Genomic DNA, 17,287 nt, shown 5'->3' on the forward strand with positions numbered 1-17,287 from the left:
TTTCGGACAACGAGACGATAAACAGAGCGCGGCGCGGCGACGTTGCAGTGAAAATGGTCGACGTTAAATCAGACACGCGCGTATATACGTACACATCGTCGCTGTGTGTGTGTGTGTGTGCTCGGCTCGATTGGTTACGAAGCCATTTTTTAAATAAACGCGTATAGCCCGTATTTTTTTACCGTAGATTTTTTTGCACCTCGTGCTTTTGTAACGAAAGCAAACGTTATTCGCCGATATTCATGCGAAAATATTCATAGCGCCGCTGTAGGCCAGGTCATCTTGCACGGTTCGACCGTTCGATTTCTCAACAGAATTATAGAGATTCGCGCAATTTTCATATTTCTATATTAATAAAAAAAAACACCCATATCAAAATATATGAAAAATTTATAACATTTTATCATGATTTTCAATGACACGATCGATTTCGAAACAAAAATTGCGCTAATTTTTACGGACTAGTTGCCTAACGCGTCGTAAAAAGGAAAAGGTATACCACTAAAGTTCAGTGAAAGATTATTTTTGAACATCCACAAAATTAATGCTTCGAGGATTCTCATTAGCGCTTGACAATTGACACGGCAATTCAACCTTTGCCCCGTGATTTCTTTTCTCCCGTTGTTTCAAGCGTCGTACGTTCACGGAACACACTTCTCGAAAGTATCCAAGTACCCCGGTATCGACGAGTGGCGTTCGTTTCACCGATGTTTCCTGGAGCCGAGCCAAACGAAAACTTTATACTTTGAGAATCGTGTCGATCATCTACCAACTTAGTTTCACTCGCGAAAAACAGAACGGACACGAAACAGGCAGCGCGACTCGCACTTCAATCGATTTCTGCGCCCCGCTCTCCATATTTTTTATCACCTTTCCATCTCATCGTTACGTTCTCGACGATTCCGCACGATTTCCCATTTTGCATCCGGATCGAAGATCGGACTGCCGTTTGCGACGCGATAAAAATGCACGAGGGCGACGACAGGATACGCGACCGGTGAATAAGGATGAATGAGCAACGGACGCATCTTGGAGGAAAAAGCGGAAAATAGAACGGCGTGTCGCGCGGAGGCTGATGAGGATCCTTTCTCCGTCGCGGCCGTCGCGGCGGAGGAAAAACTGTAGCGAGAGGGAAGCGAGTAATTGGACACCGGGTGGCTATATTAGAGCACGCAGAGTCAGACGGAGATGGAGAACGAAGAGACGGCGAGAGCGTCGAAGGCCGTGGCGAGACGGAAGAGCGAAGAGATGTGGAAAGAAAAGAGGATGGACTGAGAAAGAGAAGAGAGAGAGAGAGAAAAAGAAGATGCTGAAAACGGGACGGGAGTGAGATGGTGAAATTGGTACAGGACGGATGAGTGGAAAAGAAAATGATACGACCCAGAAATAGGTTCAGATGTGAAGAGATGAGTCTTTAAAAAGCGTAAAAGTAGGAAAGTATAAAGGACTAAGCACACATAGAGACGAAGACACTCGAAAGAGATTGTGATGGTGATCGTGCGTGTCTCGCCATAAAAAAAAGATAGAGAAAAGCGATGATGTGTGTGAGAAAAAAGAGCAGAAAGCAAAAGAAAAGCGGTAATAGAGAGATAGATGGCAAAATTGGTGTAGTTAGAGAAAATAATGGGAAAATGGGAAAAGGAAGAGAGAAAGAGAGAACGAAAAGATAAGAGAAGTCAATTTAGTAAAAACCGAAGTAAGCCGAATGTGTACATAAATGGGACAAGACGTAATTAAGAGGAACGAGAAAAAAAGTAAAACGAGTTGAGAAATGAAAGGAAAATCTGTTGCAAAAAAAAACTACATGAGATAGAACAATAAATGCAAGTGTTTTCGCTGCACGAGTGATTATTGTGCAATATTTTTAGCATCAAAAGAGAGTAATCAAAGAAAGCAAGCAAGATAAAAGATAATAATGAAAATAGACAGAATTAAAGAGGCTATCTTTCTTTCTATATATGAAATCTGTCACACTATGTATATGTATATATATATATATATATGTATGTATTATTTATATAAATTTCTTTATATATATAAAATATAAAATAAAGGATTTAGAACAAAATAATTAAAATAGAATAAAATGTATAAGTGTAATAAATGTATAAATGTATATATAATATAAGTAAAGGCGGATGACGCGTCGCTTGTTTAAAAGAACAGACGGAATAAAGAATCTTTTTACTTTAGAATGACAGAGAACATTTTAATGAGAAGCTGTACGGTATTAGCAGGCAAGAGCACAAGGAAATCAATGTTGACTAGAAGAAAAAAGAATCTTTAATAAAGAATTTTATAAATCGTAATCGGGAAGTTTCGCAGAAAATTCTCATCGGGAATAGCGAGAAAGACTAAAGTGAGAGTCCCAGGACAGGTTAGCGTTAAAGAAGATAAATGTATCAAAGACAAAAATAGAGAGAAATAGAAGGGACACAGGAATGGGAATCAAAAGTCGCACGGAAGAACGAGGATGAGTGAACGAAATCGGCAAGACAGGAAGAAACGTGGCGAAAAACTCGAATGGAGACAGATTCAATGGACGATAGTCGGAAAAGAGAGTCGTTCTTGCGAGTGACTTATTTAATTTATTATAGAAAAGGAGGTAAAAAAAAAAAAAAACGCGAGGAAAGAAGGAGAAAAATCTCCAAGAGAGGAATCAATTTAATGCACGAAGGATGGACATACAAGGACAGATATGCAGAATCCAGAGAGGATCTTTCGACCGCTGATCGTCATCGTCATCGCGATCCAGCGCGTGTTCACGCGCGTGCGTGCATGCGTGCACGATACCGTTTTAGTATCCGACCGGTGCGCATTGGTGTGTGCATTATCTAACACTTAAAATTAGACGGCGACGGTAGCGACGAGAGAGGACGACGACGATGACGATGACGACGGCAACGACGATGATACACTCTCTCTCTCTCTCTCTCTCTCTGTTTTTTTCATGATCCATAAGAGGAGGGAGGAAATTGGATGGAGATCTCTGTTGAATGCGTTGAATCTCATGGATTACATTGCGATGCGCCGACGATGCACTTGCACTGATCACGTGATGTAAAACTTCCTCTCCCCGCGGCGACACTTTCTTTCTTTTACAGCACTATATACCGCACGATATTCGCTCTCGCTCGTTTCCCCGCGATCTCTCTACTCCTCTCTTCTCCTCTTTATTTATCTACTTCTTCCGGCCTTACTTTCCGACGCCGTATCGCTTTAAGTAGTGTGGTGTTTATCGGTATGTGGTGTGGATGACGAAGATGCCGAGATGAGAGACGAGGTTTACTCAGACGCACCGCGATTCGTCCGGGCCGGCTGGCCGCCCGTCTCAGAGTGAATGTCTTATTAGTTATTTCTGGTTTAGCTACTTCGTCGGCGCTCTCTTCCTCCTCCTTCTTTTCTTGATCTTCTGCCCGAGAACCAACTCCCTTTCCCGCATCCCGACCATCGCTTTCTCAAACCATTCGAACCCGATTTACATCGCGCCATCGGCCGTGCAAGCTCGAAAGCTTGCGGATTAAAGCTTGCGGCAAATTCCCGCTCGGCGAGATCGACCGAATCCACGATAGGATGATCTAATCGAAATTTCGGGATCGAAAAATCAAAGTATCGTTTCGGACAATCGAATCTTCGAGAAGAATATCCACTTTGGAAGACATCAGTCGCGAAACAAAGTCCTCCAGGTCCTCTTTTGTCCTTGAAACATCTCAATGAGATTTCGATGCGAGTGCGTCTCAAGTACAGCTGTTCGTTCGCGGAATATTGAACGCTTTGCGGAATTTCAAGATATCTTTTTGTCTCCGCTCTTGGCACGTGTCTTCTTATTGTTTGTTTATTCATGCATTTATCAAAAATAAAACCTACAACATCAATAGCACTTGTTCTTTTTTCCTTACTTTTCTTTTTTAATTTTCTGAAGCGCAGGTCGAAAATATCTTGCGATACACGAGATATCGCGACGTAAACGTCGGCGAGATGCCGCTCTGAATTCTGGTCCCGAGAGAACTTGTCCAAACGCCTGGTATATCCGACGATGCTCCTCTTTAACCTTCCGGGAGGGGGGAGGGGGGGGGGGGAAGTTTTACGATGTAAACTTAACTTCTTCTCTTTGCCCGCGGTTACCTCCAATTGTTGCTTTCACAAACCCTAAATTTTCTTCGCGCGCTCAAATAATATGCGCGTACCACGTTTTATCTGCATTTTATTACAAGTTGTAAGAGCCGGATGAATATGTTGGCTAAATAGGCGCGCCGCGCTTGGGGAGCTCCCTTATAAGGGAAACCTATCTAGTGCCTGTAACATTAAACTTTATCGCGCGATAAGATTGTTCATTTTATGAGAATTAAAAAGATTCCGCGTACCCTCTATCTCACGAGGATGCAAATCCCTTAAATTTCTACACAAATTTTATATGGTGTATAAATTCTTACATAAACCACCTTCTTTTTTTTCCTCCATTTTTTGCTTTCCACTTTTTGCGCAATACGATGTAACCGGGATTAATGTAAAGCTATTAAATTGTAATAAAAATCTATTATTATTTAATAGTGAAAAAGTAACTATAAAGATAGCAATATTTATAAAATATTTGTTAATCGTGGTTAATTTTATTTATGATTAAATAGAAACAGCTTGCGAGAACGTTTTTTTATTCCCACTTAGAATAAAAATGATTTATGGAAAAACACACAGAAAAGATTAATCGTTGACTAATATATGTGACATCTTACAAATAATTATAATTATGTAAAAGAAATTTCATTAATTAAATTATCAATATTAAAATATAAATCATCAATATTAAATTATTATCGATAAGATAACATTTATTTGCATTCACTTGATGATGTTAACGAATAAAACGAAATTTATCCGTGCTTAATATCGTTAACGCAGCAGGTAAGAGATTGCGCTCGCAAGTTGAAAATAAACGAAAACTTTAAATTGTATCGATTAATTCATCCTTGGAGTCATGTTCGAGTGTGAAGAGAGCGAGAGGAAAGATTCTTTCCCTCTCTCTTTCTCTCTCTTCTAGCTCGCGCGCTTTGCGTCGGCGGCACTTCCTCTTCCAAATACGGATGATGTGTTAAAAGAGATCTCGTTAAAGTATGTGACCCGTTACCAAGCCAAAAGAGAGAACGGGGCGAGTTTAAAAGATGACAAAGTGGATGCCGGAACACTACGTACGGGCTGCAGGTTGCTCGACGTAACGACCCTTACATCCCCATTTATGGCTTCCTATCCTTTCAAAAGCCCGGCGGTAATAAATGATAGCGAGAGTAAAACGCGCCGAGTTGAGAGAAACAGAGAGAAGGAAGGAAAAAAAAGGAATAAGAGAGAAGGAGAGAGAAAAAATAAAAGAGGTGACTTTTTCTATAGTTTGCACCGACGGGTAATTAGACGCGGAGAATTACTTCGCGGATCGTTACGTGTGGCCAATAAAGGCGTGCCGTTTGCGAAAAGTGTCGGTGCCGACGTGACAGATTGCTGAACTTTCGCGACGCAAGTGTGAAATTGCGATTATTATTCCACGCGTTATCTCAGGAACACACACACACACACACACGCGCACAGATAGCCCTTCTCCGTGAATCCTTCTCCATATTTCATCTAATATAACGCATCAGTTGATGACAATTATTGCCTTATTTCCAAAAATACTCGTAGTAGATGAAACGTCATTCTTGCGCATAAAATAAATCGACCGAGAATAATAAAAGGAAATGTGAAAAAAGAAACAAAGAGAACGTAAGATGTAACAAATATCGGGAGAGAAGCGAAATCATGATTAATGCGGCAAAAAAACTGTCGATATAATTATTCTATATAACTATATATCTTTCGGAGCTTCAATGTGACTCAAATTTCAACTCTCGCGAGTAATATATATGCATATATATATATATGTAATAAAATAATTATTTAATTCAACATTTAGCGTTCATGTAATTTGATATTTTTTAGTATCAAGAAATTTAATATTTTCTATTTGATCAGGTAATTTTTATTATTTTTTGAACGAAAGTTTTAATTAAAAATTATCAAATATTTTTAAAAGAAATTCCAGAATTTTGTGTAACCTGTTTCTCTGTAAAAATTTGATCTACCATCACTGATTTTTTAATATTATATTATAATATTAAAAATATTCTAATATTATAATATATAATATATTATAATATATTAATATTATAATATATTAATATCAATATAATAAATTAATATTATAATATATTATAATATATTGTATAATTGCATTTTTGCATATTACTTGTTTTTTTTCTGTTAAGATTATTTTTTTCTGACTTTTGCTAATTTATTTATTAATTAATATGATGTTTTAATTTAATTTTATACGACAACTAATTGAAAACCTTCTTAGCCAACAGTTACAGAGATGACATATTTTTTACTTAGTCAATAAGTTTTTTAATTAAATGATACCTCAATATTATTTTTTATCACAAGTAGCAATAATTTATTTTATAGCTCGATGTCTCGTCAAACTGTTACACGATGCAGTTTTTTTTTCATTGTCGTTGGCGCACGTGATGATTTTTTCTCATAAGACTGCTTTTTCATTTTGCGTGCATTACGTCGAGCGGTTCGTAGTTTTAAACGAAAAATTATATTGCGGTTGGTATAAAAAAGAATGAAATGCTTAAAAATTCACACAGTATATATAGCACGTATTCTCGGCTTTGTCTTACGCTATCGATATTGCATCGCGTGCATATATAAATCTAATCTTACGTCCTTACATAAAAACGAGCGTATGTGGAATACTTTGTTCTCGTTTTAGCCGATAAGATTAACCCAGAAATTCCACTTCTCCACTCTAAGTGGATTCCAAATCAGCGACCATAGCATGGATATCTCTTGGAAAAATCGAAGACGACACTTGGGATTCGAATCTTGGCCAGTTTAATTGGATTCCGAAAGTCCATGCGGCATACTTGATCAATCAAGGAATTACTCGTTGAGATTCTTTAGAAAAGTTCGAATCAAAATATATTAAATAAATAAAATATATTGAATAAATTTTAATATACGAAATAACGCAAAAATAATTATTTCGTGAAATAAAAAAACTATAGAAAAAAAATTATATTAAAATTTGAAATATTAACAATTTATACAGAGATTCAACTTGTACACGACACAATAACATGTAAAATCATTTTCAATCGTCGATACAATTACGAGGGAACGTGTTTCATATTCCTTCGCGCAAATTTCCATCATTTATCTCGATTCAGTTTTATCTTAAAAAGACTTTCCGTTCTTTTATCAGCGAAAGAGAGAAATATAATTCGAAAGAGAGAATAAATTAAGCGAGAGGCACACAGCATTGAGGAGGAGAAATGAGAATTCTCGATACGCGACATCACGTTGCAGCCACGTTACGAGAGCACTTTATCGCGTGGGCTCAATGGCAATTTATTTGTTCGCCAAGAGAGGATCCATTCTACGCTGATCAGGACGTATTCGACGACGCGTGTGCGCCGATTGAACTCGCGAGCAAAGCTCTGCATCGGGAATTTTTCTTTTTATATTGCGGCCGTGGAAGTCGCGCGATAGCGGCGATGCCATTTTCCGCGAAGCTTCCTCGCACCTTTCTCTTGTGTAATGCATCCAACAAAATGTCGTTGCGCATTGTCGCGCAAGCGAAATCCCGTAACGTCAACCGCTCAACCGTCAGTCGAGGCTTTCGTTCTGTTTCTAAAATGCACCGACGTTTTCGCGACAGATTGCTGCTTGATACTTACGGACTCCATTTGTCTCGTAATCTCAAGTTGCCGCCGTGATTTGGCGCTACGAAACGAAATTTCGGTGTGTTTTTGCGCTTCGACTTCACTTTCCAAAGTGAAGTCAATGATGTTATCGACGAATGTCGTCCTCCAGACGAGAGTTGAAGTAAAACTCCGACGAGAATATCTCACTTCACGCTTTATTTATAAAGTTATCAGTTTATATATATATATATATATATATATATATATATATATATCTTGATCTCCATTTAGTGATAAGTCTTTTTTAAATATCAGATTTTATCGTACTGTATTAGATATATGTTATTCGATGCACATCGAGATGATGGTCAGAAATAATCTTTGGAAGATTTTGGCAAGTTACTGACGACATTAATATCTCCACGTGTTCATTTAATCTGCGATGACCTTGCGCGAATATCTGCGGGACATTAATTTCTCGGTATTTTGCAAGTAAAATTTATACAATGTTTGACATATTAATCTTGATGGAATTTCGTCGACTCTCGACATCGATCGAGGTAAAAAATACACCGAGGTCGTGGCAAACTTTCGCGTGGAATTGTCGTTCTGAATCTACGATAATCATATAATTATAAAAAATATCGATATTATAAAATATAATTATTAATATTTTATAATTATTATTAATGTAATTATAAAATATAATTATGAAATATTTGCTCTTCCAATTAAGCTTTTTGCACTTTTTTCTCATGCTTATAAAAATACATATAAAGTCCCAATGTCAAAATTTCATTAATGAGTCATTATGTCAAAGTAATTATATTTTTGGCCCATAAAATCTTTTTTCTTATTTAATCAACATTTTATATAAAACTATATTACACCGATTTCTTTGCATTACATATGCAAAATTAGAAATAAACGTCATCCTTCTTTTTAGATAAATCTTATATAATCTTATATAAATCTCTGTCCAAGTGAATAAAATCGCTGATAATAAGCAGACGTTCGATCGTCATCCACCTGGAACGTGGAGAATGCGATAGACTTGTAGACCGAATTTTCAAGTTCGCCTTCGGTTACACCGCACAATGGACATTGTACGGAGACCTATATCCCTACCGGCCGTTTAACGTAAATGGCTACATGAGCCGAAACAAAGGGCTTGTCGAACTAACAATAAGCCTATACACGGTTGGCCAAACAGGTGTTTCCTGTCATGGCTCTTCGAATTACGTCACATTATCTGGATGAATTATAGTGTATAGTAATTGTCATCGATCAAAATTGATCATGTTTTTACGATGCGCATCAAATGTTTCCATTTCATTTACAATAATTAATGATACTGGCGATATGGATCGTGATATGAAAAAATAAAATCTTACATGATTGTCATTATTATGGAAAAATATGACTGATATAAAAAATATATCATTTACTTCAAATATAGCACTATACTGTAAATATGTTATTTTGAATATTAGGATAAATGTGAATGCTTATAATTTTACGATAACAAATCAATATTTAAATATTAGTCTTTTATGTCATAATGTGAAATCTTTTTTTCGAATGCTATTACATTCGGAAATTTATTTCGCGCTTTACATTAGTGCGCTAGTCGAGGCTCTGCATGCTACACCCCTAGCTGCTATTTTCACTATCGCCCACGGGTTATTTATAACTGTAACGAATGTACGACAGACACGTTTCGTTGCCGGCGCGCAACTCCTACTTGATGGAAAATACACACCTCAATCTAATTTACAACTGAATATGCGCGTCAGGACGGCCCATTCTAACTTATCAAACTATTTTAGTGCTACTGCCAGTATCACGACTACGCGGATCGCGATTATTACATATTTTCTTTTCACGCGTATGCGAAACTTAATTTCACACGACTCCTGTTCGTTGCAAAACTTTTGTCGTTTAGATTCACAACCGAATCGCGCCCGCACTTGGAGAATTGTAAGTACAAAAAAGATTATTTATTGAGTCGGAATAGTTTCGTAGATAGCAATTTTCTGTATCGCCGTTTTCCATGAAATAATTACTATATTTTGCGCAAACCGTTGAACATTCTTAGGAAAATACGTAGATAGAATTTTTCTTTCTCTCTTTTTCGTTTCTCTCCCTCTTTCTCTTTCATTAAGCTGATACCTACTTTTTTGAAATGATGATCTAAAATTCTTTTTGCTCTTTATGTAAGGCTGCGAAAGATAACATTTTTATAAAGCCATTTTTTAAATCAATGAACAATATTATTTTATTCATCTATAATATATATAATAATGTATTTTATCAAATATATAATATCCTTTCATATAAATAATCTTTTATATAAATATATAAGTAATCAAGAGTCCCGACATATAATAATCATATGATTATGACACAGTTATTATCTAGTGTAGGTCAAATGATATATTAGATCTTCTATTAAAGCCCATTAACGATGAGAAAAGCTATCAATAACAATAATACATATCAGATATAATTATAAATATTACAGAATTATGATATATATATCGTATTAATTGCCGAATCAAAGAATCCATTAATAATAATGCATTTCTCTCGACATATTTAAATATTATCATAATAATAATACAAGAAATTCAATGAAATTTAATAAAACGTGTACAATTATTATTTATTACATGTTTTATTTAATCGCATTATACATTTATCGTTTCATCCGTGAAAGTTATAATTATAAATGCAACATCCAATTGCTGCAATTTGCGACTGTAATATAATGTATCATTGTCTCTAAATGATAAACGTAATTAAATTCCCGTTATTTCCAACGTAATTAAACGCTCAATATAATTAAAAAGACAATTCTTACAGGCAATTTGCGCGTATTTTAGTATCAGTTCTCGTTATACGCGCATACGTCGTGTAATAATTTATTATTTAAGCATTAATCACTCGACCGCCTAATTATTTTACTCGCAATTGAATAAATTCGTAATTCGTTATTAACTCGATAAACGCGCGCTTTTATTATTATTAGTCAGAAATTTGTACAGACGACTTTTCGGACACTATCGGCCTTCGATTTCCATTGACCGCCTACAATTTTATAACGTATAATCCATGCCACGCATTCATATTCAAATGCGTGGAAAGGATAATTTATATCTACCTCTATACATTTTGACGACTTTATCTCTGGCGTTCATTGTTCTCTCTTACAACGCGAATTGAATTAAAATTCATCATCATGGATATTTGCTACTGAATACCTGTGCGAAACGTCATTGCACGGTCCGTTAATTTTGTCGTAGTTGACATCGCGGGCGTCAAATGACACGTTACGAATTATTTGTATAGCACCGATCTATATTAGGGTATACGTAATATGCCAAGATAATACACCCGCACGCTAAACAATCACTATATTGCCGTGTTGTAATATTTTTTGCCATGAAATAATAAATCTACACTTCATAATAAAATCGAGCACAGTTAATTGATGAAATTGTATTTTTTTGCTGTTTAATTTTGCGCTGTTACGTCATTTGTGATATTTAGTTAGTAAAAGGAGGATCACGATGTTGTAGGGCAATGTAAGGGTTGGTTAATACCTAGCAGGTGGTTAATTGTTTCAGGATTATCGGTCCGTATTAATGCCTATAGGCTGCTTAAGCTGGGAAGATTAGCGATTATTGGCTACATCGTGTATATCAATGACACTGATTACAGACATTTTGGATAACAATGGATTCAAGTACAATTCCTAAAGTGAAAATAGCTCGAGATTTAATCTCGCTGACGTCGTCTTGAGAATTATATTCGTCTTTAATGGTTCTCGAAACATTTAATTCAGCAGATATTGAAATTTGTCTCAAGATTTCTAATAACGGAGAACAGTGGAATATAATATACGGCAATAACACTATAAATGAATAATATAAAATTGAATAAATAAATAGTTATGTTGCAAAAAATATTTAAATTAAAATTTTACACGAGAGAAACAAATGATGCGCCACGAATATATGATTTAAATAAAACCAGTCATCTTATGAAATATGTATTTTTAAATTACATTTTTATTATATATTTACATTTTATTATAGAATTGCATTATCCTTGATCTACTTTGTTTCCCAGGAAGACGTTCGAGTGTCACCGTTAGAAGAACCGGAATTGGAATTTGCGGAACCTAGCGAGTAAGAATTTTTCTGGCTGATAATACAATCCATATCTACTTTCTCTCTCTCTCTCTCTCTCTCTCTCTCTCTTTTATTCTTTTCGGAAATACATTTAATTACTACCTATTTCGTGTACTTTTATTTAACTCACTTTGGCTATTTCGCGGCACATTGACTATAAGTAACAAATTTGTTGCGATGATTGATTCCTCTTATTTTTTTATGACACAATTGAAAAAAAAAAATATAGAAAATTAATGTTTGCTCAAAATCCCCCAAAATGTAATTACTATTTGTAAAAATATAAATCAATTATTTTTCCATTTTTATTAATAAAATTTAATCAGAAAAAGGGAGAAACTAATCTTTACACGATGAAATAAAGTAGAAAAAGAATTTATATCATTTTTCAATAATAATAATCTACTGATTCTCTAACTCACAAATTAATTAAAATACACCTTGATATCGAACACATAGGAAATATTTTATTTATTATTTTTTTTTTTTATAAACGCGTAATTCTCTGGAATCCAAAAATCTCAAAATAGTTTGATGGTTGCCGATCGTGATAATTTTAGTCCAAAGTGTAGGTTGAATGACGCAAATCGGGACCGGTCGAAAAACAGGAAACCTACCGCGTCGGACTTTCCGTCTCTTGTCTACTTTACTTGAGAGGCCTTTTTTTCCTCTATCGATTGTGCAACACGATTTCACACACTAAACCCTTGATGTATATTTTGTAAAAAAAGTCGAATCGTGCGTAAAGTTGCACTCTTTGTCCGGTAAAAGCCGTTCCTTTTTTCCGCTATCATGTGTATACCGCGATCCAATTTCCGCTCACTCTACATGAGATCATTGTTTATTTCCGCCAGCGCGTGACAGCGAAAAAAATTGTAAACGCCGATAAATCTCTGATGCGATTCCGCGGTTTTTGTAACATAAATTTGCACTGTGAAGAAAATCAGATCTCGTTGTTATTTTCCCCTCGGTCGTTTCGCTTTATGTCATTTTTCAAATGCGTACGATGAAACGTATCGGCGGTATCGGCCTGATATTTGTGACAGCCGCGAACATAGAATTAAAATTTAAATTAGTTTTTTTTTTTTTTGTAATGAAATAAAATGCAACAAGTCCACTCGTTAAAACCAGAGAATCATATTTGCCTGATAAACGATTGTTGTGAATCATTAAAAGCTTGATTGTAACGATAAAATATTTTTTTTTGGAACAGCAAAACGTGTGTTACCAAAAAATAATTTCTATCTCATTTTAGATAAAACATATAAATACTCTTTAGTCTGTCCTCTCATATATAAATCGATCACCTACCTAAACAGAGATAATATTACAGAATTGTGAAAGTGTGCCAAGAATATTTGAATCTATAGAAACCTGACTATTAATGTTAGATAATAGATATATGTGCATACTATATAGATATATTTGCATAATCATGGTTAATGCAACGCGAAAGCTATCAAAGTGGGAAAGAGAGAGAGAGAGAGAGAGAGAGAGAGAGAGAGAGAGAAACAGATAGCAGGGGAGGAAACTACCCAATATCCACGACAATAACGCATTTCCTGTTCACGCGAGTGTCAATATCAGCGCCTCCGCACGTTTATTGTTTCCACTCGATTGTGGATCGAAACTTTGACTTTATCTGATACAAAGTAATGAGACAGGGAGGTCGTGCGGTCAATGGAACGCCTCTACGCCGTGCCGTCGGAAAAGCTGCGGGTTTGGATGGTTTGGCTTAACGGCGTCGGCGAGATAGCCGACGAGTGGCACAAATGGCTACGGGTGCACATTGATCTGATTACCGAGCGTCTTCAACCGGGCGCGAACAGCGTCCCGGGGGGCAGCACGAAGATTGAATCCGTCGTAAGTATTGACGCTATTATCGCTAAATCGCGATACCTGAGGGGCGACGTGACTGTCGAATCAACGTTGCGCTTTATGTACACGTTACCTGGATTCTTTTTGTAATGAATAGAACGAGCGATTCTAAGTTAATAGCTTTAAGTCGCACGAATGGTGAGATTGATGCTTTAATTATGTAAATTCCTGACGAAGAGATTAGTTGAAAAGGAGTCTAAAGTGGAACGAAATTAATCGGATAATTCCTTTTTATATCTGAGGAACTTAAAAAAACGCCGAAACTTTAATTCTCAGTATTAAAGACTTATTAAATAACCGAGCGTCTAGCTAAGTTTTAGACATATTTTTTCCTTGGGGAAACTTTATGAGATTACCAAAAGAATAAATTCTCCTCGTTTTTCTTTTCCTGAATATATTACATATACATCTGTTTCGTTTATCTAGTATATTGTTGCGATGTTGATATAGTCAGACAGCTGTGTAATGAGAAAGTCAACGTAATGTAACAATATATGAAAGTTGATCGTATCTCATGTATTGTTTAGGAAAGAAAGAGACAGAGAAGCCAGATACATCGTGAAATGCCATATTAATACATAGCGCAATGCCTTTTAATCATTTGTATCTTAAAGAATAATGTTTCCGACAGATTTACGCTGATATTTGTTTTCAGTTTTTGGAAATGTATAGCTTGGCAGACAATTAATCATCTTAATACTTGAATCAAAAAGTAAAATATATTTTTTCATTCAGTATATATATATATATATATATATATATATATATATATATATATTTTTTTTTTGCTATGTGTATTTTCTTAAGAATTATTTTTATAGAATGCAAAAAATGTAATGTAAATAATTAGTAACATGATTATGTCATAAATAATATATTTAATTAACAAAACGTTTGAAATTTCTAAATCTAACTATCTTAAGTAATTTTCAAATATCACGCAACCATTAACTTATACAATTTCACATTGTAATTTCCTTGAGTTATGGAACAAGGGCTTAAGCATTGAATCATCCAAAGTTTCTATTTATCGTTTCAATAACACTGACCGCTGATATTAGGATTTGCGAAAGAACGTTAATATAAATCTCAATGCGATACTAAATCATAGATTTTATCTTGGTTGTACAGCTTTCTTTCAATGTAGACATATAATAAAAGATTGAGCTTTGCCTCAATTAATCTTTCTCTCGTAGACGCGAGAGATTACCTGTCAAAGTTTCTCTTACGGTTGTCATTATGCATCTCGTGTATATAAATCGCACGATGCTTTTCTTGAAAGCATTACATCTTTATTTTATACGTGTCCTCTAATTGAACGTTCGTCGCGGTCCTAATCGATGGATGAAAAATTAGCAGATAATTAATCTTTTCACTAGAAACCACATATTTATAATCAAAAGTTACAAATATAGTTGCAAATATTTTGAATGTCTGTATGTGTGTGTGTGAGTGCAGCAATAAAAAAAAAAAAAAACTATCAACATCAGCGAACTGCAGTAAAATTATGGGAAAAGAAAAACGTAGATACGTTCGCTCGAAAATTTTTGGGTCAGGAAGAAGAACGATATTTGCTACCAATATTTGAAGACGACTTGCAAACAGTACGATATCATGCATTTTCCACAAAATTGCAATATGTTACGTCTTAATATTTACTGAGCCGTATTTTGCGATTTAACGTCTATTCCTTCGAGCGATAACGCAGCGCACAAACTTTAGAAATATTTCATTTATATATTTTTTTTTATAAATTTTCCTCCTCCCAGGCTAAAATATGTTTTGAGAGAAAGAATACGCGCGCGATCAAAAAGAGAACGCGAGCGGCGGAAAATTTTCAAGAGTACCTCGCGAACTGTTTATTCGCCTCGTTTCTTTTCAATTCCGTTATACGAGATTTCATGATCTTAATGCAGGAGTGTTTATCTTTCGTTTCATAGACAAACGCTAAGTCCGAGGAAATCCTTGATAACGCAATACCAACGGAGAAGGAAGAGAGAGATGTATCCTCTGATGCCTTGAACGGTATGCGGAGATACTTGTGCATCTTTATCACTTGTTAAAATCATCGTACGCATATGTGAAATTGGAGCAAAACTTTTAATTAAATTTTTTTACGCTATATAACTTTTATTTAAAATTTTTTTATACTATATATCGCTAAAAAAGTAACGAAACCAAATTTAAAGTAAATTCGCGAATAATAAAATGCGATTATTGAATGAAAAAAAAATTCGGTAATATTTTTGATACATAAACGTAATATCTAAAGCCGCATGCATTGTTTCCCACGTTTCGAGTCATTTAAGGCTTTCACGTTATTCCAAACACATTTTACATGGCTTTACAGCAGAGATTTTCAAGCGAGATATTAGCCGCAGTTAATATCACGGGTGGGATTTTATGTATTTAACATATAATATCAAAGTTTCGCATTATATAAACTCTATAAAGCCGACTAAAATACAACACAAATGCTTTTAGTACGCGTTTAGTTAAAATTGTGATCGTTATTAAAAGCATTATTTTTAAAACGAGATCTTTTTTTAGTAAGAATTCTAATAAAAATAGATTCCATATATCGCTTGATCCATGATCCCATCTTACATTCATTTCAATTCCATCTGCACACATCATCCACCACACTGCACACACACACACACACACACACCACACACACACACACACCACCACACACACACACACACACACACGCACGCACACACGCACGTTATGATTTCAGTCGAGAAAGAAGATTCTTTTATCATCGTTTCAGAAAAGTCGGAAATCATCGAAGACGAAACCACTAACGACATTTCATCTGCCTCAAAAGCACCATTGGAAGAACGAGTCGATGAATCACCGGAAGCGATGGCAAACGAATCGAGCGCGAATCAAGTCTCGTCGACGTCACAAGCTCACAACAATCCGACGACCGACAGCGCTGGTAAATCTCTTCGCGAACGCGTGATATCGCGAGATTATCTCGCGCTACACGTAACGCCAGGGATAAATGATGACCTTTCATAACTGAAAGCAGGGTGACTGAGAAAAGCCAAAGTACATCCGACTCTCTGCTTTTACAGTGCCGGCAAATTTTATTTATATAACCGGAAAGTGAAACGAATATAATAATTTAACAAAGAGAAAAGAGAGGCTAATCTGAAAAAGTGTCCTTGATAAAGCGAGATGAATTGTAAAAAGTACGTCTCCGTTTCTATAAATTTGAAATTACTCGCTTTAGACTTAAACACATCTTTGCGTGTGATTTTCCGTTTTCGCGATATAACTTTAAAATATTTACATACATTTCCCCTTAAATGAAGAATTATTGCACGGGGCTTGACATAGTTGGAATCGCGCGACTTCATATTCATCAGCTGTTTGCCTACAGATCCGTCAGGGTGGGGCTGTCGTGCTTAATCTGGCGCACCACCTGACGTACGAATTGCACGTGACGTTTCGCGGCGTATT

General features: G+C 35.7%; 2 protein-coding genes across 9 annotated transcripts in view; one reads left to right on the forward strand and one right to left on the reverse strand.

The window, feature by feature from the left end:
• Positions 1-3,457, reverse strand: part of LOC126857297 (serine-rich adhesin for platelets) — a 61,231-nt gene extending 57,774 nt beyond the window's left edge. The window contains exon 1 of one of the 5 annotated variants that reach the window (XM_050606571.1): positions 3,300-3,457. The gene's annotated coding sequence lies outside the window, so the exon portion shown is untranslated. Of the gene's footprint in view, positions 1-870; positions 1,751-3,019; positions 3,044-3,114; positions 3,160-3,200 lie in introns of those variants that run through there. The other 4 variants (XM_050606572.1, XM_050606575.1, XM_050606576.1 and 1 more) reach the window with 4 other exon arrangements.
• Positions 1-17,287, forward strand: part of LOC126857299 (fibrous sheath CABYR-binding protein-like) — a 171,593-nt gene that overhangs the window by 149,736 nt on the left and 4,570 nt on the right. Inside the window, exons 2-6 of one of the 4 annotated variants that reach the window (XM_050606589.1) lie at positions 9,652-9,719; positions 11,874-11,932; positions 13,600-13,798; positions 15,754-15,838; positions 16,590-16,760. In XM_050606589.1, coding sequence (XP_050462546.1) covers positions 13,616-13,798; positions 15,754-15,838; positions 16,590-16,760 — 439 coding nt within the window. In that variant the 5' untranslated portion in view covers positions 9,652-9,719; positions 11,874-11,932; positions 13,600-13,615. Of the gene's footprint in view, positions 1-9,472; positions 9,720-11,873; positions 11,933-13,588; positions 13,799-15,753; positions 15,839-16,589; positions 16,761-17,287 lie in introns of those variants that run through there. The other 3 variants (XM_050606586.1, XM_050606588.1, XM_050606587.1) reach the window with 3 other exon arrangements.

Source organism: Cataglyphis hispanica, chromosome 21 (genome assembly GCF_021464435.1).
Source record: "Cataglyphis hispanica isolate Lineage 1 chromosome 21, ULB_Chis1_1.0, whole genome shotgun sequence".
Lineage (NCBI taxonomy): Eukaryota > Metazoa > Arthropoda > Insecta > Hymenoptera > Formicidae > Cataglyphis > Cataglyphis hispanica.